General features: G+C 36.7%; 2 protein-coding genes across 2 annotated transcripts in view; one reads left to right on the plus strand and one right to left on the minus strand.

Moving 5' to 3' along the window:
- The window catches only part of LOC129799648 (octopamine receptor Oamb), a 187,434-nt gene that overhangs the window by 23,773 nt on the left and 136,402 nt on the right, over positions 1-27,259 (plus strand). The window lies entirely within an intron of this gene.
- Positions 20,644-24,628, minus strand: LOC129798151 (uncharacterized). Its single transcript, XM_055841151.1, has 3 exons — positions 24,401-24,628; positions 23,822-24,341; positions 20,644-20,894 (listed from the first exon to the last, which is right to left on the minus strand). The coding sequence occupies exons 2-3, from the start codon at positions 24,102-24,104 to the stop codon at positions 20,791-20,793; spliced, it is 387 nt and encodes a 128-aa protein (XP_055697126.1). The 5' UTR covers positions 24,105-24,341; positions 24,401-24,628; the 3' UTR covers positions 20,644-20,790.

The raw sequence follows: 27,259 nt of genomic DNA on the forward strand, positions 1-27,259 counted from the left end.
GAAAATCAAAGTTGAGAAGAGACATTTTTGAGCTTGTGGTGTGAGTCACATAAGGAACTTAATACCACATAGAATGTCTCAGATGCCGAGAGGGTGATGTTTCAATAGGGAGCTTAACTTATATAAATATCACAGTCTAAACCACACACCAGATGACTTTGAATATGAAGAGAACTCTTCTGGCATTTAATGCACTTTCCAACATCTTTTATCTGAGGTTTGAGGCTTTGAGGCTGCTCCTACGGAATAGTTGAATTGCTATATCCCTTTTGCTCTGAAATTAGGGGGTATGTTACCAAGTAATACCAAATATGTGTTATCAGAACGACACCATAGTTTGTCTCAGTGTACGTTTTTTGTTTATCCTTGAAATTGTACATATATTTTTTATCGACATTTAAAGACCTTTTACATGCACCCCTAGTCGTCCCTTTCGGTTAGAAAATACGTTCGGTAGAGCTATTTGAATTTTTGAACTTGAAAAATTTTTGGTAGTGCAATTCAAGGTCATTGTCGTGCCCATTGCTTCGTGCAAACCCAAGCTTCGTAACGATTGATTTTTTTCTATGTTTCTCAATAAATGTGTCCCATCGCACCCATATTTTAAAAACTAGAGCAGGCCTGAGCTAAAAGAAAAGCCGAAGAGAATTTGGAGGTGCCAGTTGTGATTCTTCGAAATGCCGCGAAAATTCAAGTAGAGAAAATTATAGGTTTTTTAATGTAAAAATTGTTTACTCCTTAGAGTTAAGTCATTTTCACAAGAAAGTGCTTTTAATAATTTAGTTGAATAAAGTTATTTGAGTAAATTGTAAATTATTGTCTATATTACAACAAAAACATTGGGATGAAATTTTGAGCTGGAAGAGTCATATTCTTTTGAGTTGTCTCAAAATTCAGGATAAGTTTGAGAAAAATCCTTCGGTACAACACTATTTTGGTTAATAAGGAATGCAAAAGTACATATTACAAGAAGGGACACGACCTCCTAATAAGCATAAAATAGAGAAGAAAATATTTTGTGGCATTATAGATATTTTTTGCAACCGCAGCGCCGCCAGACGTTTGTCAAGTGAGTTATTTGTGTCTCTATTTCTATCTCACAGTTGAATTGCGCGCGATTTAAGAACTTTCCACTTGAAGTGATATTTGCATTTAATTTCTTTGTACTTCTGCAGCATTCAAGTAAAAGGGTGTGTACTGAACAGCTATCCGTCTTCCGACAACGATATCAAGAAAACAATTTCTTTCTATATGAGTTTTTGTGTCTGTTATGTCTTTTTGGCGCAAAAATATTTATCATGGCACCGTGAATGAGCGGGATTAGTGTTACCAGTATGGCTGTCTGTAATTTCCATTAAAATTATCAACACAAAATTTCCGATATTACACGATTTTTTACGAGCACAGGTCTGAACTAGGGGAAAGTGCCCAGTTTTTAAAATATATTGCAGAGTCATATTTATTCATAAACACAAGAAAAAAATAGTTAGTACGAAGCTTGGGATCGTATGAAGCATGGAGACTTTTCCCTACAAAGTTATATCTAAATTAGGTATTTATGTGGTGTCTTTAATAAATATTTCAGGCGTTGTTCGAATTGTTTTCGAGGAAAATATGCAAAATTAAATGCAATATCTGTAATTAGAAACATATTCATTTTACCTTTTGCTTAAGGAAATAATTTAAACTACGAATTACTTTGTAATTTTGAATGTACCAAAAGTCTATTCATCTTACTACCATGTACATGTACAGTACATCCTACTCATGTATAACAGATATTTACAAAGCATTTATGCATAGAATTGAGATAAAGTTAATGCTGCTTTTTTATTAATTTTGACTTCCTCTGGCATGTCTTTTATTCGTAATTTGAAGAGAATACGTTATTAATTCATGTGGAATGTATGATATGTTGTAGTAATGTTGGGATATGTAATTTGAAGGTGGGAATAGACAAGCAGACGTGGGATGAAGCTAGAGAGATGAAATCATGGGGAAATGCTCGGAATTTTCTCACAAAACTTTTCTCTTTATCTTGATGTTCATTTGATTGCTCATACGAAATGTTCCTTAATTGAATAATTCATCATATACTCCAATATTTCACTGAGTTATGAACTGTCCAGCAGATAAATTGGTCATTGAAGTAAACTTTGTCGTACAATTTGCCACATCAGTACACCATTTGATTGAAATGACAGATGATTTGTCTGAATTCCATCATAATCCAATGAAAATCAATGAAGTTACCTCATTCAAATTCATCAGTGTCCACAGAAATTTCCCTCCAATGATCACCCACCAAACATTCTGATGGGAGAACCATCGTGATAAATCATGGGGCGATAGAACATTGTCCTTCCATTAAGATAAACACAGAAAGCATCCAAAGGTATGACAGCAGAGATACAAAATTGTTGTGCGTCTCATTAACAAACAAGGGCGCTTTACATGTTGATGCTCTGAATTGCTGGAGAGACTCAATTTTCAAACTCAAATGCCAAAATGGTCCCATTTGTGGCGAAAGACTTCCATCACAAGAGTCCTTTCAAATCCCTAAACTTTTCACTTTGGTGGACTACATAATGTCTTTGTGGGAAAATCCTCTTTACTTGGGGAATATATTAAATTATATACCTGTAACTTGTTGAAATTATTTTGTCAATTAAAGAGCAATATTTGGGTTATATAGTAAAATCTGAAAGTTCATTTAGAGTTTCGACAGATTTATCACTTTACGGTCTCATCGGAAAATTGAAGAAAAACAAGTCTGAAGTACCGCTACTGAAAGGAATTTCTACTTTAAAAGTTTTACCCAAGGTTTTACCTAAGAGACACTCTGACTTCTCTCTGCAAGAAATACTTTACTATTTAATGTTATTTCGTATGATAAATTGTATTGTAATTTTTTTTTCTGAAAGAGAGAAATAATGCAAGTGTCCGCAGTTATTATACAGTACAATTGTGCATAAAAAATTGGCACTGTGGAAAAGAACAGGTTACATTTGGAAGACAATGAAATTATCATGAAAGTTTTGGCAAAGGTAAATTATTTTTTAAACTTAGCTAAAACAGTCTTTGAAACTCATTAAGATTTAGGACTTTTACTGACTAAAATTTAATATTTTAGCCAAATTTTATTTGTAACCGGACATTTTACTGCACGAAAGTTTATAATTTTTTTTTTCAATTTTGACACGACAAGAAGCCGAAGGGTAAGAGATATCAACTTCTGATCTTCGACGACCCTCCCGCCCCGTAAGTCAATATTATATAGAACAGTCTTTTTCCTCTTCCCCTACCTCCTCCAAAACAATGTTTTTTGGTTTATTTATACTGAGAAACAAACGGGGGTGCGATTAACATTTTTTCCTCAGAAATTTAACACTTTTTATGTGTAAAAATAATCAACATTTTTAATGTTAATTTTACACCTTTTTAGGGGTAAAATTAACATAAAAACGGGTAACTTTTACCCCTAATACACATAAAAAGCATGATATTTACACCGATTTCGGATAAATACTGCAAGGTGAAATAAAGATTTCCGCAATGTTATTTTAACTTTTTCGGATTTATCTCAGTGTAGTAAACGTCCCCTAATTTTTTTTTTAATTTTCGAATATGTTGTGGAGATAGTCAAGGTGAATATTTCGTCCTTAGGGCAGAGGCTCATTATTTTGGGCAGTCTCCTTATAAGCATCGATGTTGCAAGTTTGAAGTGCGATATTTTCAATACTAATTGACTTTTTTTGTTACTCTCTTTGCAGAAGGGTTATTTAGAAACTTGGCAAGGGTTTATTGTCTTTGTTTTTACTAAAATTAGTCTTAATACTTTTAAAAATGAATTGATATGTAGAGGTGAATTTGACTCTTATTTTGGACAACTTGGTTATTAATTTGGACAACTTAGCTGTTAATTTGGACAGCTAATCCGCCTCAACAAGAAGTCGATTGTTCTTCATTTCATGAACCAATCTTACCAAGTCCTCTTCCTGTTCATGTAAGGGAAACGTAGAATGTCACAGAAGCCCGGAAACTTTCCATATCATTCATTAAAGTGAGTTGACTTCAGTAATTCAAGTACTCGCGGATTCGCTCATTCCCTGACCTTTCCGGGAGCCTTTGAAGGCATTTCTCGCTACATCTCTCTCGTAGAGATGATGCTCCTTTGTTTCTCCAGGCATTTGTCCAACCTAGTCATCACAAAAGCTAAAACTTCACGAAATTTCGTGAGAAAAACACCTGTCCAAAATAAGAGCCATCACCTCACTGGCAAATGTCTTAAATTTCCCATTTTTCACACGAAAAATCTAATTCACAAGGCAAATCTCACTTCAGATCAAATTTACAAATCACCACTAACGTGAATCAACACAATATTCAATGAATATTCAATAATATCACTCAAAAAAATCGAAGAAACATTGTCAGTACTTCACCACAGCTAAATAAGACTGAAGTAAACATAAAGTTCTGTCACATTTCTCATAAGTAATTCCTCACACGGAATTTTCAACAAAGCAATTTCAACACAAATCATATTCAAAATTTAACGTATTTATAGTGTTAAAATCTTCCAAAAAGAACAAATATTTAAATAAAATCCATTATACATCAAATATTGGATTAAAAATCCATAATTTTAATCAATTTATTTTTAATGTCCAATTTTATCCTCAAACTGTTCAAGATAAGAAACTCGTCAAAATTATGAGCCTTTCCCCTATTTCTCGTAAGTAATTGCTCACACTGAATTTTCAACAAAGCAATTTCAACTCAAATCATATTCAAAATTTAACGTATTTAGTGTTAAGATCTTCTAAAAAAGAACAAATATTTAGATAGAATTCATTATTCATCAAATATTGGAATAAAAAGCCATAATTATAATTAATTTATTTTTAATGTCCAATTTTATCCTCAAAGTGTCCAAAATAAGAAACTGGTCAAAATTATGAGCCCTTACCCTATCTCTTTATGAAGTTTTATGAAGACAAATATATAGTTGGGACTTAAAGTTCTTTCATGACTCAAATTTACTTAAAAATGTTCCTGATAAAAATATACTGTACTTACACGAATCATTATTTATTAAGAAGTAGTAAATTGTAATTTTTCAGCAGAGTTTAAAAAATGTTATATGTGGAATCTGCTGGAAAGTTTTATTTGCTTTTTTTAGAATTTAGAATCTATAGTCCTAATAATATTCTCAAAACTTGTGTGACGTAAATTAGATTGTGATTGGTATTGATGACTAAAACCGACTATCTGCCTGTCCTAAAGCTGCATTTCATTTACAAGTTTAATTGGTTTAATTGACATTTTATAGTGAAAAGCACATTTTCAAGTATTCAATGCTGATGCAATAGGTTTCGAGCGGCAAAACCGCATGAGAGCACCTTGCATATCATTCAGTCCCTTTCAGGTGGCTTACGAATTAAAATTTCACGTATAGGATAATTTTGTTCAGTAGCAAACTCTAACGAAAACACCCACAGCCATTTATTGGCTTCGAGTTGATATGGCTGAATTTTATTTCGAAAACTAAAACAAATTAATGTTAAATTTGCTAGTTAAATAAGGTTACGTATAGTATACAATAAAATTACTATGCTAATGTGAGACCTGAGTGCAAAATTTCAAGCAAAGTTGGAAAAACTGTTTAATGTACATACCAAACTTTCTATGTTCCATATTTTGTGGATAAATTATATGTTCGACCTGTATACGAAAAAAATACAAAATTTAGGTTAGTGGATTAACGATAGGCAAAAAGTTTCAGCTTTAACCAATATAAATCATAACATGTGGGTTTTTAATCGCATTTTAGAAAGTTTTCAAATATTAAAAACAAAAAAAGGAAAAGCGGAATAATCACAGCCGCTGTACTAAATGAAAAGGAATAGAAATGTTAACTTCAACACCAAATGCATATATTCTAGAGATGCTTGGAAATGATGGGAAAAGCTCAATAGAAACAGCACTATTCACTGACGAAATGAAAAAGCAGTTTTCCGCCTTGTTCTTTCATTTTACTCCGACAGAGCGCATTGAGACTGATTTTCTCTGAATATGAACGTGCTTTTGTGCTTGAGGCGGAAATTCCTGAGGAGTGGTGTAAAAGATGGAAAAAAAAATATAAGGATCTTTATGTTGAAATAATTGGTGGGCGGACACAACGTGGCGAATACTAAATGACTTTCCTGCATAAATTGCTTAATGGAAAATTAAATAAAAAGCTCTTAAATGTATTTCCTCTGTCGCTATTTTCAATATAATCGAATTTCCGCAGGCGAATGAAAATTGCACCAATGGCATTTCACTTTGAATGGATAACGTGAAAAAAAGCTTCCAACATTTACAACTTTCAATCTAATTTGCCATACAAGTACAAACAAGATCTAAAAATCAGTAATAGTGCATGATACTGAAGAAGAGAATAATCTTCTTCACCCATGCTTGGGAACATTAAGTTCCTCCTGGACTTAAAGCTCTCTAGCTTTATTGCCATTTTAGGTACCACTTCTCTACCATACTACGGAAGCTCTCTAGTGTCGTAATGTTTGTCTATCTGTCACCAAAGTGCCACATTCAATTTTAAGCTCAGTTTCTGCACTCAAAATAAATGCAAAGTATCTAATATAAATGCTAATACAAACGTCTTAAGTATTTCATGAATCTCTTTCCGCCAACACATTTATTTCATTCTACCCTGAATTTTGTGATAATTTTGGTCAAATTGACATTTTTGGGGGTAACACCAAATTCAATTGCAATAAATATCACTAAAGTATTCGACATCATTTCGAGAATAACAAAATGAACTTTGTTAAACTTACAGTAACACAAAAGCAGTTTTGTTGCTCATAAATTATTTGTACAGTGGCGACAAGATAAATAGCACAGTTCAGGACACTGTAGTGTATGCCTTAGTAAGGTAAAAAAAATCTTGAAATGGCACATATTAAGGGGACAATATGAATAGCACACTCTAAAAGAAGTGATAGTTTTCGGTTTTTACTACAATTAACAACTTATGAATTCTATTTAAAAAAAATAAATTTCGATTAATTAGTATTTAGTTAAGTAACTTTTGGAAAATTAAGCGTTTGACAACAAAGGATCATTAAGGAAATCAGGATTTGGCACTATTCTAATGTGATTGTATTTCATGTAGTGTGGATATCTGCTTAAAACTATTCCAAATTAGTCACATTCGAAAGATTTATCTTGTGATCTTTTCCTTTAAATTCAACAGGATTGAGGTCCTTATACCATCCTGGCCATTCCAGAAGGTCAATTTTGTTCTGATTGAACCACTTTTAAAAACTCTTGGCAGTGTGTTTGGGATTATTAGCTTGGTTAAAACTTAAAAACCTAAAGCGAATTCTTTTCGATCTTGAAGTACATGTCTTGTCCAAAGATATCTTTTTAAACAAATTCGTTCATATTGCTTAATATTCCATATACAGGCCATACGCCACTTTGCAAAAAGTAACCCTGTACTATAAAATTACCACCGCTAAGTTTTACGTTCTTACACTGCCGAAAAAGTTAAAATAACATTCCGGAAATGTTTATTTTACCCTGCATTTATTGATCCGAAATCGGTGTAAATATTGCTCTTTTTAGGTGTATTAGGGGTTAAAGTTACCCTTTTTCATGTTAATTTTACCCTTAAAAAGGTGTAAAATTAACATTAAAAATGTTGATATATTTTTACACCTAAAAAGTGTTAAAGTTATGAGGAAAAAAAGTTAATCGCACCCCCGTTTTTTCTCAGTGTAGTTACACTGATGAGAGAAATCTGAAAAAGTTAAAATAACATTCCGGAAATGTAAATTTTACCCTGCAGTATTGATGCAAAATCGATGTAAATATTACCCTTTTTAGGTGTATTAAGGGTTAAAGTTTCCTTTTTTCATATTAATCTTATCCTTGAAAAGGTGTAAATTTAACATTAAAAAATGTTGATATATTTTTCTAGTTCTAAGGAAAAAAGTTAATCGCACCCTCTTTTTTTTCAATGTATGTCTCAAGGACAAAATTTTTGAATTTTGAGACATCTAGTATTTTATTATGTTATATCCAATGGTATTAAACAGGAATACAGCGGTTCAAAGAATATTATTCCAGAACTACAGGTGTTTCTGCATATGCTCTTTAACAAAAATCAAACAACAGGTACGGTATCGTTTAAATACTAACTCTGTACGTCTGGCAACGCTTCTAAACCGTGTATTTTTACATAATTGTCTTTTAGTAATGCTCACTTGAGTTACTTCTTCAAATTTTGTTCAATTTGTTCCTTTATTTTCGGTACGGCTGCAAAAGAATTCAATTTTATTATACGAACAATGGCAGTCTTTTCTTGAAATGGCCACTCTTCTCAAAATTTTCGAGTTTTTTGCGTGATTTTTAAGTTTTACCATAAAAAATTAATGAATTATTAATTATTCTGGATTTTTGCTTTCAGGGTTTTGACTATTCGGGGGTTTGGCTTTTCGTGTTTTAACTTTTCCGGATTTTGGTTTTTCGGAATTTTGACCCCTTATGTAATAAAGAATTTTAATGTTTTTTTGAAATTGAGTGGATCATACCACCATTTTAATATCCAATAATCCAAGCCACCATTTCTTTAAAGTCTTGCTTAATAAGAAATTAGAGGAGTTAAGCCATATGGCTAAGGATCCAAAAAGACTCAGGCTGATCCTCGAGAATATTTAGCCTGTAAAATTTGGCAGTAAGGAACTAGATAGAGGACAGTTATTTAACTCTTTCCGGACCGCAGCATATGCTGCAAGCCAATTTCACAATTTTTAATCAAAAATATCTAAGCTCAAGAATTAATTGAGGTCCTACAAAAAATATCTTACATTTGGAGATCCTTATAGTTTGTAATCATCCACAAGAATAGGATTTTTATCAGTTCTGAATAATTAAAAAACATTGTTTTTCATAGAAAATGCATATGCTTCTTTGGGTACTACAGTCCCAAAAGAGACGAAAGAGTTAAGGGACTTTCAGGGTAATAGAGAGGACACGCTGGAACATTTTTTAAGGAAAAAGTAAAGCGATCTGAAAAATTGAAATGTAATCGAGTTTCCTCATTGCATGTGTTTTTTATTTGCTCTAAAGAGGGTAAAAAAAAATTGGTGAACAGTTCTTAGGGCCAGGACGGCCAGGATGACCTTTTTGGCCAAGAACTCTAATGAAGAGTGCTTAGTGATGAAATACAGTACTAGGGAGTGAAAAAGTAAATTGCCATGATCAGTCAAAAGCTCTAATCTGAGGGTTTCAATTAGTAAGTACATTTTGAAATTTCTTTTTAGATTTCCAACTAGCGAGGGCCACTATAAAAAATGTTCTTCCACAAAAGGAAGAGAATATCTTTTCCGATTTTTTGGTGAACCCCACGTGATTCGACATCAATTTTATAACGAGCTATCAATTAAAAAAGCGTGAAATTATTGAATTCGTTATATAAAAGTGCGTGCATCGCCCGAGAAATCAATGCCGGTTACACTCATTTTACACTGTTCAGATTTTTTAATCAAAGATTTTTTATTACTCTGAGAAGAGACATCTAATTGATTATTCTAAGCCCTTAGGCTCAGTGTATGGCAGTTTTGGATTAATATTTACTGCCAAATTTTACAGGCTAAATGTTCTCGAGGATCAGCCTGAGTGTATTTAGGTCCTAAGCTATAGGTCTGAAGCTTTAAGAAGAATTCCGTATCCTAAAGAATATTAATTGTTGAAAATTATTTGCTACACTCTTAAGCTGGTTTCAAATTGTGTAATTTTCAAAATTTTTCAACGATCCAATTCGTGACTTAATTGCGTCAAAGGATTCGAGCATATTGTGCAGTTTCTTTATTATGCTTTTTTTTAATGTTAATTAATTCACAATCGTTTTAACCCAATTTAAAGATTTTGAAAGATAGTTCAATATTACATGTTCGTAATCACTTCATTACATGGAACGCCTGGAACCGATTTTCTGACAAAAGCAATTGAAAAACATAGGGAAAGTGGGGCATCACCAATCATGATTTCTATTTGTAAACTACTTAGAACTATCATTTCTTCAGTGGACAAGCATCCCTATACACTCAGTCCCGACATTAAGTCCTTCGGGATTATGCACATACAATTATACTAATTTGCCTACCATTGGGAGTCAATTTATGATAACTCATTTTTGAAATAGTCCTGAATGTATACTATGTTGCGACGCGGGAAATTTAAAACACATTTTGCTACTTTTTCAGAATAAAACTTTAATTTCTTTTATTAAGGTAATTTTTTTTAATATTATTCCAACCATTTATTGAAGAACTCTGGCTAAAAAGTACTGTTTGTTAATGCATTTCTATTAAACAGTTGATTTTTTTGTTTGAACTACTTTTACTCCACGCGAAATTCGTTCTACGGCAGAATTATTCAAAGGAAAACCCCTGCGGTTATGCAATTTTTTCTCGATGCGTAATGCCATTTCGCGCGTTTTTTCGGTTCCCAAAAATGTGCATAATGGTGCTATTCCAATGAAAAAGTGACCATGTTTTCTTAGCACATTACTGTTCTCAAGTACTAAAAAGGACCATGTATATTCCCATACGTCATTTCAAGGAAAATATTGAGTAGAGAATATTAGTGCTCCTCGTCGACTTTTACCCACTGAGAACTCACGGAAAAACTCATGGAAAACCTTGGAAAATCGGTTCAGGCTAAATTTGTCAACTCCCGGCCATCCAACTCCATCACGCCACCAAGCTAATATGACAGGTTACTCCACATTGACTGAATGTCAGATGGCATTGTGATCGGGTGAAAGCTTGCTTGGAGGGAATATTCGAATTCGGATTTCGGTTAAACTTTTCTTTTGTGTCGCTTCCTGTCATGACTATTTTGTGATTTTGAAACACGAAGAGGACTGGGGAAAATATGAGGTTTTTGTGAGGAGCGAAGAACATTACATCTTGTCAATCATGATAAAGAAAATGTAGAAAATACTATGAAAGTGAAAACATTAAATTAATCTTGTCGATTTCCCAACCGAAATCCGAATTCGAATATTCCTGCCGAGCAAGATTTCAACCGATCACAATGCCATCTGATATTAATTGAAATAACATGTGGGAACAGTCATGGTCTTTTTAGTACTTGAGAACAGTAATGTGCTAAAAAGACATGCTCATTTTTTCATTGGAATAGCACCATAACACCGGATTAAGTGTATTATATATGAATTCATAGATATCTCATCCTCTTAACCCTAATATCTGATTAACAATCGCAGTGTTAGGTGATGCCCCAGTTTCCTCTAAGCCTAAAATTTGTTTTGTTTTCTTGTAAATTGATGTATTTCTCTTCGTAAAATTTAAAAATAAACTAAATATTCAAGGTAACTCTGAATTTTTTATTGCAATACACAGAATGTACTATAAACTCATTGGACTAAAGCCAACCTGGTTTGAATTTGTCGTGATAAATTAAAAGTTAGGGTTTAATGGGGTAATTCGGAGTCATTCCTGATTTGGAATTTTGAGATTTCCTCATTGCTTAAGATGATCAAAGAAAAAAGAAACACCATGAAGAAGTTCAAGTCATTCAATCAAGAGTACTTTTCTTTGTAGGGGAATGTAGGCATGGTTCGCACAGAGCGAACCTTCAAACGATGCGCATTTTCTCTTTGTTTGCAAAGAGCTGACTTTCCATTTCTCATCTCATTTCATGGCCTTAATAATTATCTATCTTTTGGCTAAGAAATGACGCACTAGCTCTTTGCAAACAAAGAGAAAATTTACGTTGTTTGAAGGTTCACTCTGTGCGAACCTTACCAACATTCCCCTAGTTCTTATTTTCCTCTTCAAAAACAGTGAAGAAATCTCAAAAATCTAATATAGAAATGATTTCAAATTACCCTATGTACCCTATTTGTGTATTCGTAAAATGCTCATTTCTTCTGCAGTATTCTTGTAGTTTTCCTCAAGCTATAATTTTGGAGCTTATTAAGTGAATATTAGTCAGAAAACTCCATTATACTCAATTCAAAACACAGAAGAATGGACTTGTATATCATAAACTTAGCCACTTTTATGTTTCTGTTCATAAAATCCACACTTTCAACCCCATTCTGAGGTTTGTTTATTTTCCACCTTAGTTTTCCATTAATAAAACTTTTCTGAAACGTTATATTTTCACTTCTTCCTAATTCATTTCTAATTGTGTTCCTATAGAAAAGGTGTAATCAGTTTATTTTTATCGCTTAATCGACGTATAGAAAAAAAGAGATTAGAAATTATTAGCCACTGATTCTTACTAATTACACCATGCTTAATTAAGTGTATTGAGCTGATTGAGCTTTTTTTCTGACCTTGCTCTCAGAATGCTAAAACCAATTTTTATGGTCTTTCGATAAGACCTCAAGAATATAAACTTGGGAACGGAAAAGAAACACTAATAGTCTTCAAGTGGCGTTGTTGAGATTCTTAGGGAGCCGCGTGATTTTTCTCACTTATTATATTTATATAAACATAGTATTTATGTATTTCAGAGTTGATTGAGTGATCAAAGAGGATTGAAATGGGTAGTAGAGATGTGTTGTTGGACAGAAAAAATTCCACATTTTCCTGGTGAAAAATAGAATCAAGTCAAGTGCCATATGTATTATAAACAGACAGATTCCCAATCAATAAATGAAGCTGGTTCATGGGACTAAAATAAATCATTCTCAGTTAGATGAGGTCCCCTCTTGTGTTGGAAAGCCTCGTCCATGATAGTATTTAGATTGAAAATAACTTTCAAACGAGAAAGTTGTTCAATAATGACTAGCAAAGTTTTAGGAGTGCTGCCGCCAGGAAGGACAGTGGTGTGAGATCCACTTTTGTTCGTTTCCATAAATAAACTACTTCCTCTCTTTAAAATTAATATTTAGAAATTGTTTATTGAGAGATTTTCATATACGATATTCCAAAAACACAATGCAAATAACCAGAATTTTAATCAATTTCTACATTATTCTTGTCCACATCATGCACAATCATTATTAAATATATTAATGTTTAAAGAAAATTGACCAACCAGTTGATGGCACATGCTCTTATTATGTCTTCTACACAAAAAATCAGGGGGGTAACCACATTCATTTTTCCATACATTTTTACAGAAATAAAATGAACCTAGTGAGAAGTTTTTCCCAAAGAGAATTGACTTATCACTTCGATATATTTCGAAATTATGTATTAGAAGTTGTTCAAAAACATATGATTTATAATCCCCAACAAGAATTACGAGTAAATTGTTTGATTCGAGGTGCAAAATCTGCAAAATATTAACAGGGTAAAGTAAAAAACAGCTTCACTTTTTATTAAACTGGCTACCCCCCTGCAAAAAATAGAGCAATTTTCAAAGACAAAGTACGTCAGGATGAGAAGCTCGATGAAAGCTGTCATGATCATCAATCAAGTTTCTACATCATTTTTGTGAAAAAAAACTCCTACAGAGAATATGATGGGCGAGGATGTTCTTGATTTTCCTTAGCCAGACTCTTCATATCACCATCTTTTCTCCCTTAGAGAAAATAAATTTTCCAAATGCATAGATTGTGCACATGATGTATATTCCTGTTTTGCAATTTGAAAGCTCTCAATCCTTATTTACCCAATCCAATTTACTAGAGGCATTGAGTTCCATCAAGAACTCAATTCTCTACCTAAATTAAACTCCTAACGCAAACACAGGTTTCCACAAATATAGTTATTTTGCAATTGAAAATTTTTGATTGCATATTAGAGAAGATAAATAAATTATTTATTGATAATGTTCGATGCTTTATTTAATTTACAAACAAGTCAATAAATATACTCAGTTAAATTACTGAAAATTTTAATTGATAAATTCGCTTTTAAGGACTAATTATATTCTTCTATTTATAGATGTCTTTAATTTTAAACTGATAAATTTCTTTAAACTTTAATCTTAAAACACAACAGGGCATAAGATGCAAACAGAAGTGAAAATGTTATACTACTTTAAGACTTCACAATCCTCAAAATTTTGATAATTTGCAAATGCACTTGTGATAAATGAAGCTTTGTCGATCTTCAATTCGATATTGAAAACTATTAGGGGAAAGGCTCATAATTTTGTCCAGTTTCTTATTTTGGACACTTTGAGGATAAAATTGGACATTAAAAATCATTTGATTAAAATTATGGATTTTTATTCCAATATTTGATGAACAATGAATTCTATCTAAATATTTGTTCTTTTTGGAAGATTTTAACACTAAATACGTTAAATTTTGAATATGATTTGATTTCAAATTGCTTTGTTAAAAATTCAGTGTGAGCAATTGCTTACGAGAAATATGACAGAATTTCGTGTTTACTTCAGTCTTATTTAGCTGTGGTGAAGTTCTAACAAGGTTTCTTCGCTTTTTTTAAGAGAAGGGATGCTGTGATATAGTAACGGCACTGATTGCCCACAGAGCTGTGAAATGGAGCGGCTACCCGTATCGGGGTATAAGATTGAATAGGAATGGGGAAATATAAGAGGCCCAATTGGTGGCCTGGATGCATCGAAATATCCGAAATGGAGAACTGACCCCTTGGCAAAATCTTATATTATCTTATCTTACCCTAATTATGGTTCTTAATATTTTGAAAGAATCTAAAATCATTTTTTTTAAATCTTAGAATTAAGTAGTACCTAGGTTATTTGAATTAACCTTTTAAAAATTCACTGCTAGAAATAAGATTTAGATTGATCCAGATTTGATCCTTTTGCAATGGATGGATCAAATTTCAAATATTGAATGCACATACATTTATCATAACACAACATGTTAATGCGATCCATCCTTTGCAAAAGGATCACATTTGGATCACTTTGAACCTTTTGTCGACTATTCCGCGGAAGTATCCACGGCACTTTGGTTGAAGGGGTGACTGGAAAGTTGGAGAAGTTGCCCCCTAGTGGAAAATTTGAAAAAAACAGAAGTCTTGAGAAAATTTGTCAAAGAAGAAGGAGTGAAGAACAGCGTGTTCAGGAGAATTTTTGAGAATTGGTGAAAATAAATTTAGTTTGTTTAATAAAAAGTTTTTCTCTGGAGCGGTGGTCAGCATCTGGATCCTGTGGCGTTTATCCGGTCGTTCGCGACGGATTGTAATTGCTATTTTATCATTTTAAAGGTAATTCACGAGGAGGAAGAAGCCATAGCCAGGGCAGGGGTTCTAAACCTTCGTGTTTTATTTTAATTAAAGGTAACCAACAAGGGAAAGTGAGTCCATTTGACTTGCAGGAGTTTTCATAGGAGTGATATTTTATTTTAAGGTACGTCCTCCACACCTTTTATTTTTACCAGTGTTTTATTCCTTTTAAAAAATTAATAAATTATAGACAAATAGGGCAGATTCATGTAGTTCAATGCGAATTTGAACATACCCCCATAACTTTATTCTTCATAGCAAAATATTAGCACAAGAATATACTTACATAATTCTGTATAGCTCGTAACAATTGTTATTGCTATTGTAAGAATAACATTAAAGCTATTGATCCATCGTAAAATCATTTGTAACACGATAGGAGTATAGGACGCGTTGTACTAAATGTATTTAATTAAAAACATTCTGTTAGAAAAAGTGGTATTCTATACGTAATAATAGATCTATTCGCGATAGCAATAATAATAAAATTATAACATAAACCCATTTTATGTGTTGATGTACATCCCTTTAATTCACAATACAATGTAATGCTTCTGAATTGGGCCGGAAGCTTTGAAATCCAATACAGGAGTAGTTTAGTGCACTTTACAACTACTAAATGTAAATGAAATTCACTCATGTATTAATCTGTTATTTCCGTGTAAATAGTAGCAGTACTTACGAGGATATTACATTGAGAAATGATTATTGAATAAACCTATATTGAGTATTTCATACGTTCTCTTATAATATCATTCGTTAAAGTGTGCTTAATTTCACTTGTCTTGTACTAAAACTAGGTTAGCATTAGGGAAAACTAGAGCACCACCGAACACTGCGATTTTTTTTAAATATATATTATACTTCAAAGGACGAAACCTGTATGAATTCATAGATACTATATCGATGGTTGTACACTGAAACAGTGTTTATCATAGTCCAAGTAGTTTAGAAATAAAAATCACTGTTCGATGCTACCCCATGTTTGATGTTGCCCCAGATTCCCCTACTCTTCTTTGGTATAAGTAGTTCCTTAGAATACTTTGCAATATAAGATATTAAAAAAATTACCAAGTGTCTACAAAATTAAAAAAATAAAATTTTTAGTACATGTTTGTACTAAATAATACTCTAAATCTAAAAATTGATTTAAATATGAGTTCCTTTTCTTAAATTCACTTTACGATCTGCCTTTTCTACTCTCTACTCCCAGCCTTAAAAAGATCTGGCCAAAGATCCCTCTTATAATTTCTGTTACCGTAAATGCGGATGACTTTGCACTCAGGGAGTGATATTACACCCCTCCTTTTCGCAAGCTTTATTTTGATTCTATGAACTAAGGATGGTCCAGTGACCATAGGTGTCCCATAATGGCCTCCCTTAAGACAACTGGCCACTACAATTTCCAGTACCCAGCCAGATTCTCCTGAGCGATCCAAGTCCACAAGTTCTTCTTCTCTGGCGTTCTAGACTGGACTGACTTTTTCGGCTACCCACCTATTATAGATAGTAACAAAGAGCCAGAAGGCAAAGACACATCAACGGCTGAAGCTGCCCAGGAACGAATATAAACAGTAACGTTTATAACAGTCAGGATTTTTGCAAATGTATACGATTAATTGGAAATAGGTTTACAAAGGGAACTTAAGGATGGTCTAAGGATCAATCTTAAGCGGTAGAATTGCAGAATATCTTACGAAAAGCAAAGGCGCAAAGTCACCGGAATCTGCGGTACTGCACGTAATGAAAATATTACAGTGACCGCTCTCTAATTCGGATCGGCGTAATCTGGACGAGTTATCGACGGTTACATTTAAAATAATTTTGAGGTCATGCATGCATGTGTCTTCACCAATGAAAATGAATTATCCTGTGATGTTGTTTAATAAATGAAGTAAATAGCATAGAATTCTCTAATTATGTCTTTTTAATCTTCTTTAAAACTTTTATTCTAATTCAACGAAAAAAACCTTGTAATCCATCAGGATTACAAAGCGAACATCTCTCATATTGTCTCCCAATCATCCGGATTACAAAGCGGGCACTGTATATGCTTTTACATACTTACTTAAGTGTCCGCTACGTCTCTTCTAAGGGACCGGACTCTCGCACTAACCTCCTTCAGTCTTGGCGACTCTCCGTTAGCTCGCTTCAGAAACGTAGCATATGTCGCTGTAAGTCCGTCCTATCAGAGGCTCTTGGCAAGTTTTCGTAATAATCTTTCTTTTACGGAGATGGGTTGTTAACCGCTCGCCCAACTCTCTCTAGAAGGATCAGATCCCTTGCTCCTTAGCCTCAGCGTGATTTTCCACTGGGGTGAGTTACTCAATCTTTCGTCTCTCACCTGAGTGTACCGGGGCCTACCAAGCATCTAGCCCGCTTGGAGGTGACCATAGGAATTTACCCAAGAAGCAAAATAGCTGCCTTATAGAACTTAAAGTGAGAATTTTCTGTTGAAGTTCCTATAGAAGCTCTTAAGATCCTTAAGAGTGCGCCTCTTATAGTAATCTCAGTGATGGAACCAAGAGCGTTATAAGCAAATAAGAAGATTTTTGGTTCTCTAATGCCTTACTTAGGAAATTCTACAAGACTATAATAAGAAAAAATTGCTTCTTGGGTACCCTCCCCCTTAGAACTGTGTCAAATAATAAGGTTTTGAACATGTGTTTCATTTCTTTCAATTTTATTTAAGGGTGATTTAGCACAATTTACGAGTCCATCGTTTAGTACATTCATGTACTAAGTAACTAAGTATTTAAAATCATTTTAAAAATATTAAACGACTTTAGAAAAACTCCATAAGAGAGATAAAGTGAGATAAATATAGGAAAAACGTGAGAAAAAGAGAATTAGATGAGCAGTAGTGGTATAGTGAGCTAACTGGTAATATCTATTAGGTGTTGGATGTCTTCTTTCGACATGTCTCCTTAATAGCATTGAAGGAAGGTGACAAGAAAAATGTACTGAAATTACATGAAGAGAAAATTAGATTTTGCACTTATCTTTCCTCCCTGTGTAATATGGATGAGATGATGAGATTGGTGACTCTGTTAATAGAACTTTAATAAATCCTATCTAAATTGTGGAATCATGTGGAAAATTTATTGAATCGTTAAAATTATGTGCATTTGACGAGATATTCACAACTCGTCAAATGCAAATATCTACTTGACTTTTCCGCACCATCAGGCTCAAAATGTCTCATAGTAAAAGAGTGTCATTTGTGCTTTTGAAGGGCTATATTATTGACGATGCTGTATACATATATAATATAATAATTCAATTAAGAAGTATATGAAGGTAATAAATCAAATGACACAAACACTACCCCACAAGGAAGTCAAATTAATAATTCTAAAGTGATTTTATTATTCATGAAGACGACGATGGGGGTGAAATTTTGTAATGGGAATGAGCCTTGCTTGTTTGAGGGTTATAGTCTCATAGCAAAACAGTGTTATATTTATAGCGTCATTCCGCACGAATTGACCAAAAAACGTAAATTTTGCCAAGCCAGAGTCGCAATTTACTATGTTGAGTCGTCTTGTGAATTTTGTGGATGAAAATGAAGACAAATTAGGTTATATCTGGCTTCCTTTTCTTTCTCCCCCAAACCCTGGGTCGCCCTTTTCAAAACTCCGCACTTTGCTTCACTACCTCATAGTGACTATCATCCTGGTTAGAAATATTTAATTTTCACTCCATTCAATTTTGTCTCTAGTGTCATGAATCCAAGACCTTCACAATTGCTGCAATTAAATTTTAATTAAAGCGCAAGCGGTAATTTTCTTCAAGATTTTTAAGGTGCCAAATTTATATATACTACGATAGGGCGGTGGCATAAGTTATGGTCATTGTTAGCACGGCAATTAAGGATGTACCACAACATTACCATTGAATTTGATGAGATATTATCACAACGTAATAAAATATAACCTTTAATTTGGATTATCGATTTTGTGGGAAAATATTTTGCCAATTGTGCTGCGACGATTTAAAATACTGTTGTGTCGAATCCTTTTGGGGTGGGATTCGGCACCCTATGAGTGTTTTAGGGGCGAAAAATGCCTTTTTGTAAAATCCCCGTATACTTCGGGCGAACACCAGAAATATCGGGCAATGACCTAGTTGTTGGTTTTGACAATGTAATCAATTCCTTTGGCACACTCTTAAAAGCCAAGACTGGTGAATTTAGTGTATGTGTGACCTAAAGAGAGAGAGCGAGAGAGAAATAAGTAAGTCGTCTCCTTCCCACTCTTCCACTGATCAGGTAGCATACCGCAGCGTAGCATAAAAGCCACGCTCCTTATAGCTCTCAGTGGCCATTCCTGTCACCTCTACTGTTGCTGGATAGAGCATTCAGAGGCGCGGGTTAATCTAGCGCTCTAAATAGCTCCCGGTAGCACTTGAGAGCCCCTCTGTATTGCCCTGGTCAGAAGCATTTAGAAGCGCGGGCTGAGTCTAGCGCACTAAATAGCTTCCGGTGGCACTATAACCCTTACTTTTGCACTGGATGAGAGCATCTAGAATCGCTGATAACACCAGCGTTCTAAATAGCTCCTAGTGCACTAAAATTTCCCTCCCTCTCACACACTCTACTTACCTTTCCTTCCCTTGTGGGTTTTGCGGTGCTCGAGGATCGAACTCCAGCAGTGATTTCCCTTTTCTCGGGCGACCCCGTGCGGTGAAAGATCCGGACTCCCTGAGAGTGTAGTCTGGAAAAGCCAGAAGCCTGATCTCCCTGCAGACGTTGCGTGAGGGATTACGTGCCCTGGTGAACCCTCTGGTCTGGGGCAGCATCTCCGTGAAGTCTGTTGCCACGTAGAGGTTGTGTTGCGCCCAAGACACCCTATACTGGTGTTCACCTGCATTTTGGCCACCCTCATTTCGTCCGGGAGTAACCTCGGCCCCAAGTAGGCTGTTGACACGAGCTAAGCCGCGACACCATCACCGGAAGCAGCTCGTAGAAGCCTCTGGCCTTGAGACAGAAGGCATTGGCTGTGCTGGGATAAACCCACCCCCACGGGGGCCCTTGAGAGAGTTGCCTAACCACCCTGTCCTCTACGCCAAGGAGGATCTTCTTGCTCCAGCTGTTGGCTTTGTCACCGCTGTATACCCTCCAGCTGTTGTTAGACAAAGGAGATCAGGCCTGGGTGAAGCAGGCGGAAAAGGAAATACTCACCAAAACCCTCCGATAGTCCAGGAAAGTCCACCGTCACGATCACTACCACATCACCACAAAACCAAAACAACTCTTGACATTTGCCTCTTGAAGACATAACCTTGTATTTTGCCTGCATTATCGACTTTGTACATTTGCGCTGATAGCGCCCCTAGTGGAAATTTAATAAAACCCAGAAGTAAACTAAAAGGTTGTGTTGTCATTGGTTCATCTGTCAAAGGGGACAGATTCCCTCCAGAATTCATCGCCGAGCCCCTTTTCCGCGATCAGCTGCCTTCCCGGAAGTCCCATCCACAACACTGGTGTCAGAAGTGGGATTTGCCTGACCACTTGCGAGTATGGAGGCAGCTGAGACCGGCCAGATATTGGACGGACTGAAGGAGTGGCTCACGGACAGGATGGAGAGGTACGATGGGTTTCTGCAGGAACTTCGCACCCATCAGGAGGATTCTGAAGCCCGTCAAAGCTCCACTTTGACCAGGATCTTGGACCTGCAAAAGAGCAATGAGGAGTTACAGAGACAGCGCAATGAGCGCACGGACAGGGAAATAATGGAATTGAGACAGCAAATCAGTCTCTGGACATTCCAAATGACCGGAAGATTATCCGGAGATGCCCCTCTACCGGCTGGGCAAGTACCGCCGGAAGAGGCCTCTTTCCAGGTACCACCTGAGCTATGCTCAACTGGAGCCCCTGGTGGGCGTGTGGCAGCCGAAAATTACCCGAGCATCGCTCAGATTTTGGAGGGAGATCGTGCGACCTTGGAGACCAGCCGTCTGGGGTTTTTGGCCTCTGACCCAATGCCTGCGACCAGTGATGAGGTTACCGCCCCCCAGGGAAATTCTAATGCCTTACCTGTTGAATCCGGGATCCGGGTGACTCAGGTTCGGGCTGGGCGTTTGCCTTCTCAACAGTACAGGGAAGAAAGAGCTTTTGAGACTCTAGAAGGGGGTATTGGACCGGGAAATTCACGGCTGAATCGTGACATGAACCATCTCAAACTGAAAGTGGACCATTTTGATGGTAAAGTGGTTTTAGAAGATTATTTATTACAATTTGAGATGGTTGCCAAGGCTCGCGGATGGAATGCCTCTGAACAGGCCATCATGCTGGCCTCTTCTTTAAGGGGGGATGCATTAGCCGTACTCTCTGAAATCCCACCGGCTAAACGGGGGAGTCTGGTCGAGTTGGTACGGGCCTTGAGGAGTCGGTTTGGGCGTGAGTTCCAGCAGGGATTGTCACATCTCCACTTGAGGAACCGTAGGCAGAAGCCTGGGGAGGAGATAGGGGCTTTTGCTCTAGAGATCCGTAGGCTCACGCGCCTCGCTTTTCGGGACTGCCCAGAGGCTGCACGCGACAAGATTGCCCTGGGTCAGTTCGTAGATGATTTGTGGGACCTGGATTTACAAGACCTTGTCAGATTAACAAGACCGTGTTCTATGGAACAAGCTGTTTATGCGGCCTTGGATTATGAGGCTGCCCGGAGAGCCAATCGGGCTTCCCGCAACGTCTCTAGAGCCGCCGTGGCGGAACAGGAAATCACCTCCTCCGAGTCAGTAGCAGGGAATCAGGGAGGAGCTATCTCGTATCAAAGAGGCGAGGCCTCTGCCCCTGCTAGGAATCGGTATAGGGGAAATTGGAACCGTAGGAGAGGAGGTTCCTGGGATAGCGCGTCTGGAAGCGGAGGTGCTGCACCCACGGGACCATCAGAGTCTAGTGGACGGAGTTCCGGGAACACAGGAGCTGGTGGTCATGGTGGGGACCCTCCCGCACCTACTACTGAGTCCAATGCTGGAGCCCCATTGTGTCGTGGAACACGGGTAGGCCCCCAAAATGGGATGTCGGTAGATTATTCGGCCCGTGGCTTGGTGGTAAGGGGGCGTGTGAATAATGTGGACTGTGACGTAGTGGTAGATACGGGGGCAAATTACACCCTGATTGGCCGCCGGATATATGAGGCTATGTCTCCCCAGCCTCCAATCCGCCCTGTTCGATGGGTTCTAACGACAGCCACTGGACAAAGCTCCCCCATCCTAGGAGAACTGGAGGTGACACTGGCACTGGAGGACTGCATACATCATGTCACTGTTTTGGTGGCGGATATTGTAGATGATTGCGTCCTGGGGTTGGTGTTTTTGCGACAACAGGTGGCCCGGTTGGATCTGGAATCAATGAAATTAACTTTCTCCGAGAAGGTTATGGAGAGGACGATTGGTGAGGATGGGATAGTGCGGATATGTACTAGTGAGGCTGTCGTCCTAGCTCCCCGCCGTGAGACTCAAGCCGAGATGGAGAAGGAACTGCCGAGGAAGCAGTCGGAAGTTTTCTCCAAAGTCCCACGGGGTATTGGGCGCACTCAGTTAGTGGAGCGCCCGATAGACACAGGAGATAGCGCTCCCATTAAGCCACCACCCAGGAAATTCCCAATGGAGTGCGGAAAGCCGTCTAAGGATAGACCTGATCTACATGTCGAAGAAAACCCACGTCAGACAATGAACGACATACACCGGAAGGGGCGAGAACGCTTGCAATTTTTTCCTCGAGTGGCCAAGGACTACTATGACCACACTCAGCATCTCTTGACCTTTGCACCAGGGCAGCCTGTTTGGTGGTACAAACCCCTTAGGAAGGTGGGAAGGTCTCCCAAGTTACAGAGTGACTGGGATGGGCCCTATTTGGTGTCCGAGAAGATAAATGAGGTGGTATATCGTATCCGGAAGAAGGCTAGAGGCCGCTCCCGCGTTGCTCACGTGAACCGTTTAGCTCCTTACCGGGGTGTTAATGCTGGCCGGGACGGCCAGAACTAGGAGGAGGGCAGTGTTGTGTCGAATCCTTTTGGGGTGGGATTCGGCACCCTATGAGTGTTTTAGGGGCGAAAAATGCCTTTTTGTAAAATCCCCGTATACTTCGGGCGAACACCAGAAATATCGGGCAATGACCTAGTTGTTGGTTTTGACAATGTAATCAATTCCTTTGGCACACTCTTAAAAGCCAAGACTGGTGAATTTAGTGTATGTGTGACCTAAAGAGAGAGAGCGAGAGAGAAATAAGTAAGTCGTCTCCTTCCCACTCTTCCACTGATCAGGTAGCATACCGCAGCGTAGCATAAAAGCCACGCTCCTTATAGCTCTCAGTGGCCATTCCTGTCACCTCTACTGTTGCTGGATAGAGCATTCAGAGGCGCGGGTTAATCTAGCGCTCTAAATAGCTCCCGGTAGCACTTGAGAGCCCCTCTGTATTGCCCTGGTCAGAAGCATTTAGAAGCGCGGGCTGAGTCTAGCGCACTAAATAGCTTCCGGTGGCACTATAACCCTTACTTTTGCACTGGATGAGAGCATCTAGAATCGCTGATAACACCAGCGTTCTAAATAGCTCCTAGTGCACTAAAATTTCCCTCCCTCTCACACACTCTACTTACCTTTCCTTCCCTTGTGGGTTTTGCGGTGCTCGAGGATCGAACTCCAGCAGTGATTTCCCTTTTCTCGGGCGACCCCGTGCGGTGAAAGATCCGGACTCCCTGAGAGTGTAGTCTGGAAAAGCCAGAAGCCTGATCTCCCTGCAGACGTTGCGTGAGGGATTACGTGCCCTGGTGAACCCTCTGGTCTGGGGCAGCATCTCCGTGAAGTCTGTTGCCACGTAGAGGTTGTGTTGCGCCCAAGACACCCTATACTGGTGTTCACCTGCATTTTGGCCACCCTCATTTCGTCCGGGAGTAACCTCGGCCCCAAGTAGGCTGTTGACACGAGCTAAGCCGCGACACCATCACCGGAAGCAGCTCGTAGAAGCCTCTGGCCTTGAGACAGAAGGCATTGGCTGTGCTGGGATAAACCCACCCCCACGGGGGCCCTTGAGAGAGTTGCCTAACCACCCTGTCCTCTACGCCAAGGAGGATCTTCTTGCTCCAGCTGTTGGCTTTGTCACCGCTGTATACCCTCCAGCTGTTGTTAGACAAAGGAGATCAGGCCTGGGTGAAGCAGGCGGAAAAGGAAATACTCACCAAAACCCTCCGATAGTCCAGGAAAGTCCACCGTCACGATCACTACCACATCACCACAAAACCAAAACAACTCTTGACATTTGCCTCTTGAAGACATAACCTTGTATTTTGCCTGCATTATCGACTTTGTACATTTGCGCTGATAGCGCCCCTAGTGGAAATTTAATAAAACCCAGAAGTAAACTAAAAGGTTGTGTTGTCATTGGTTCATCTGTCAAAGGGGACAGATTCCCTCCAGAATTCATCGCCGAGCCCCTTTTCCGCGATCAGCTGCCTTCCCGGAAGTCCCATCCACAACAATACTTTGAAGATCATCGCGGAATGCCTAAACTTGGTTTCGATGTTCTTTCTTAAATTAGATTTCACATCTTTCAGACTTAGTTGTTGATATTAAATATGTTTATTACTGCGCCAACAGAAGGGAAAAATATTAAACGGACGAACTTTAATCGTTTTAAATCAATCATCAGAAAAAATCCCCAAATTTTATTAGATAGACGATACACTTAAAATTCGTAAAAAAATATTTGTTGATTAATAAGCTATATTCATTACTGTACAGAGAAAAATATTTCGTAAAATACAACAAAATGCCCGTAAATCGTATAAACCACAAACAAAATTTGTACTTTCCACAAACATTGTTCTCATAATGTATTCACTTGGCGAGCAGTTTTTATTTCTTTACAAACAGTTGTTCGTAAATGTTTGTAAATAGACAAAAAAAATGTTCGTACAATTTTGTCATTTGTTCGTAAATTTTTGTCAAACAAACAAAAATGTACAAATAAATATTTGAAAAAAAAAACAAAATATACTGGTCTTGATCTTGTTGCGAACAAAGTTTGTGAAAAAGTTATAAACTTTTACGAACTTTTTAGTGAATTTCCAAACATTTTCGAACAATCTGACGAATTTTTTTACCTTTGTGCTTTAACCCTTTAAGGACGAAAAGCTTTTCGCTGAGCGAAATTCAATTAAATCAATTTTCCCTCGATATTTTGGCATAAATAACAGATTTATAGTTAGAAAAACAAATTCATATCCCTAGAAGTCCTGGAAAACTATGGGTCATATATGACCCAATGGTCCATAAAGGTAAAAAAGCACAAAATTTTCTGGACGACTAGTTTACTCGTTTGCTCTGTTATGTTTGTAGGAGAAATAACTTGAATATATTTTTGATAATAAAAAGAATTATTTAGAGTACGAGTAAAAATTAAAACGATCAAAAATTAATTTAAAAAAAATATCTCATTCAATTTTTGGTCTCGAAGAATCTTGAATAGTGGTACACAAAAACAATAATTTTTATCATAAAAATGTATTAATGTTTACTTCATTTTTTATTTTTATGATATTAATCGAAACAATTTCGAGTACTGGTAACACAGAGATAAATGTCGCATGGCTCACAAATACAATTGGTCTTACAATCATGTTTCATGGTAATGGGTAGGTGCAATTTTAGTTGTCTCTGCGAATTTCATTGCTGTGAATCCGGGAGTTCTTCCGGCGTTCATGGGTTCTCGATGAAGACTTCAAAATCCACTTCATCCACGTCTTGTTCCAAGTATATTTTTTCGCTTTCGTTCAGGGATAAAATTGTCGTCTGGGCTTTAGGTGGATGATTTCGTGGTCATTGATCTTGATTTTTTTTCCCATTTTTGAAGTCATCTACAAGAGTAAAAAGTTATGAATTTACAACATTTACGTAGAAGTATTTTATAAATTATCAAAATATTACTTGCTTCAGTCAGTATTTCACTGGGAAATCTCAGCTAAATGATATTATCACACAATATTACACGAATAATTGACTATTTTGCGCACACATAAATAAAAACATGAAACATTCTGACCTCACAACTTGTAAAATCCATTCGGTATTTCTTTACCTTTATGGACGATTGGGTCATATATGACCCATAAAAATTATAAAACTTTTCTGAAAATACCAATGAACTATAATTTTTACTTTGTTGAGAAATATTATGTATAGTTATTATAGTTTCTAGTCCCAAGAGGTTTTTGCTTAAAAAAAATTAGAAATATTAAAAATATTAAAATTCAAGCACCCATGTGAAAATTTGAAAATTACTCATTTTTGAGCTTCAATATTTTTTATATAGTAAGTAGCTGGAGATTTGCAAAAAATATCCTAGATTCCTACATCTTTCTACTTCGTGATTATGTACAAACATTAGAAAGAAATAACTTCAGGAAGTCAGGAAAAATTATTTTTTCTATGTGTTACGGGTGACACAGTCGTCCTTAAAGGATTAAAATCGCCTGAGATTTAGAAAAAACTATAAAATTAAAAACTATAAGAAAATATAATGTGAACTATGTGAATAAAAAGTATGGCCTCACCCTATATTCAACTTAACTACAACGGCCATTTCAAATTGTACGGCGGATATGATTCAAACATCCGGATTTTATATATTTTTTTTGGATTCTTTATATATATATTTTTTCATAAATCAATATTCGCAAAGAAGAACTGAACTTCAAAAGCCATCGAACCTACCCACACCTCAATTTTAAATTATAGGGGCGAATTAAATACAGTTGTATGTCAATGGGTCAGTGTCGAAGCGTTTTTATTCAAAAATAGACACTAGAAGTATATTTTCATATTGTGAGTGGCGAACACTGCTATTAATAGAGTCCAATTCATTTGCCATTTTCAATTTGAAGTGGAGGTGGAAATCATTTACAATATGCTGTTCTGTTTTCCACAATTGAATTTAAAGTTAATTCACCGCTGAATGACGAAAGAGCCCTCACCCTCTCACAAAAAAGAGAATCAAGAATCACTTTGTGGGGCAAAATTATTTTAATTTCTCTTTTGGG

The sequence above is a fragment of the Phlebotomus papatasi genome, chromosome 1, assembly GCF_024763615.1.
Source record: "Phlebotomus papatasi isolate M1 chromosome 1, Ppap_2.1, whole genome shotgun sequence".
Lineage (NCBI taxonomy): Eukaryota > Metazoa > Arthropoda > Insecta > Diptera > Psychodidae > Phlebotomus > Phlebotomus papatasi.

Coding starts and splice junctions, on each gene's coding strand:
- LOC129798151 (XM_055841151.1), bottom strand. CDS start 24,104: ATGAGGGTGGCCAAAATGCAGGTGAACACCAGTATAGGGTGTCTTGGG. Junction 20,895..23,821: donor AACCCACAAGGGAAGGAAAG/GTAAGTAGAGTG, acceptor GCTCTTTTGCAG/GTCCAAGATCCTGGTCAAAG.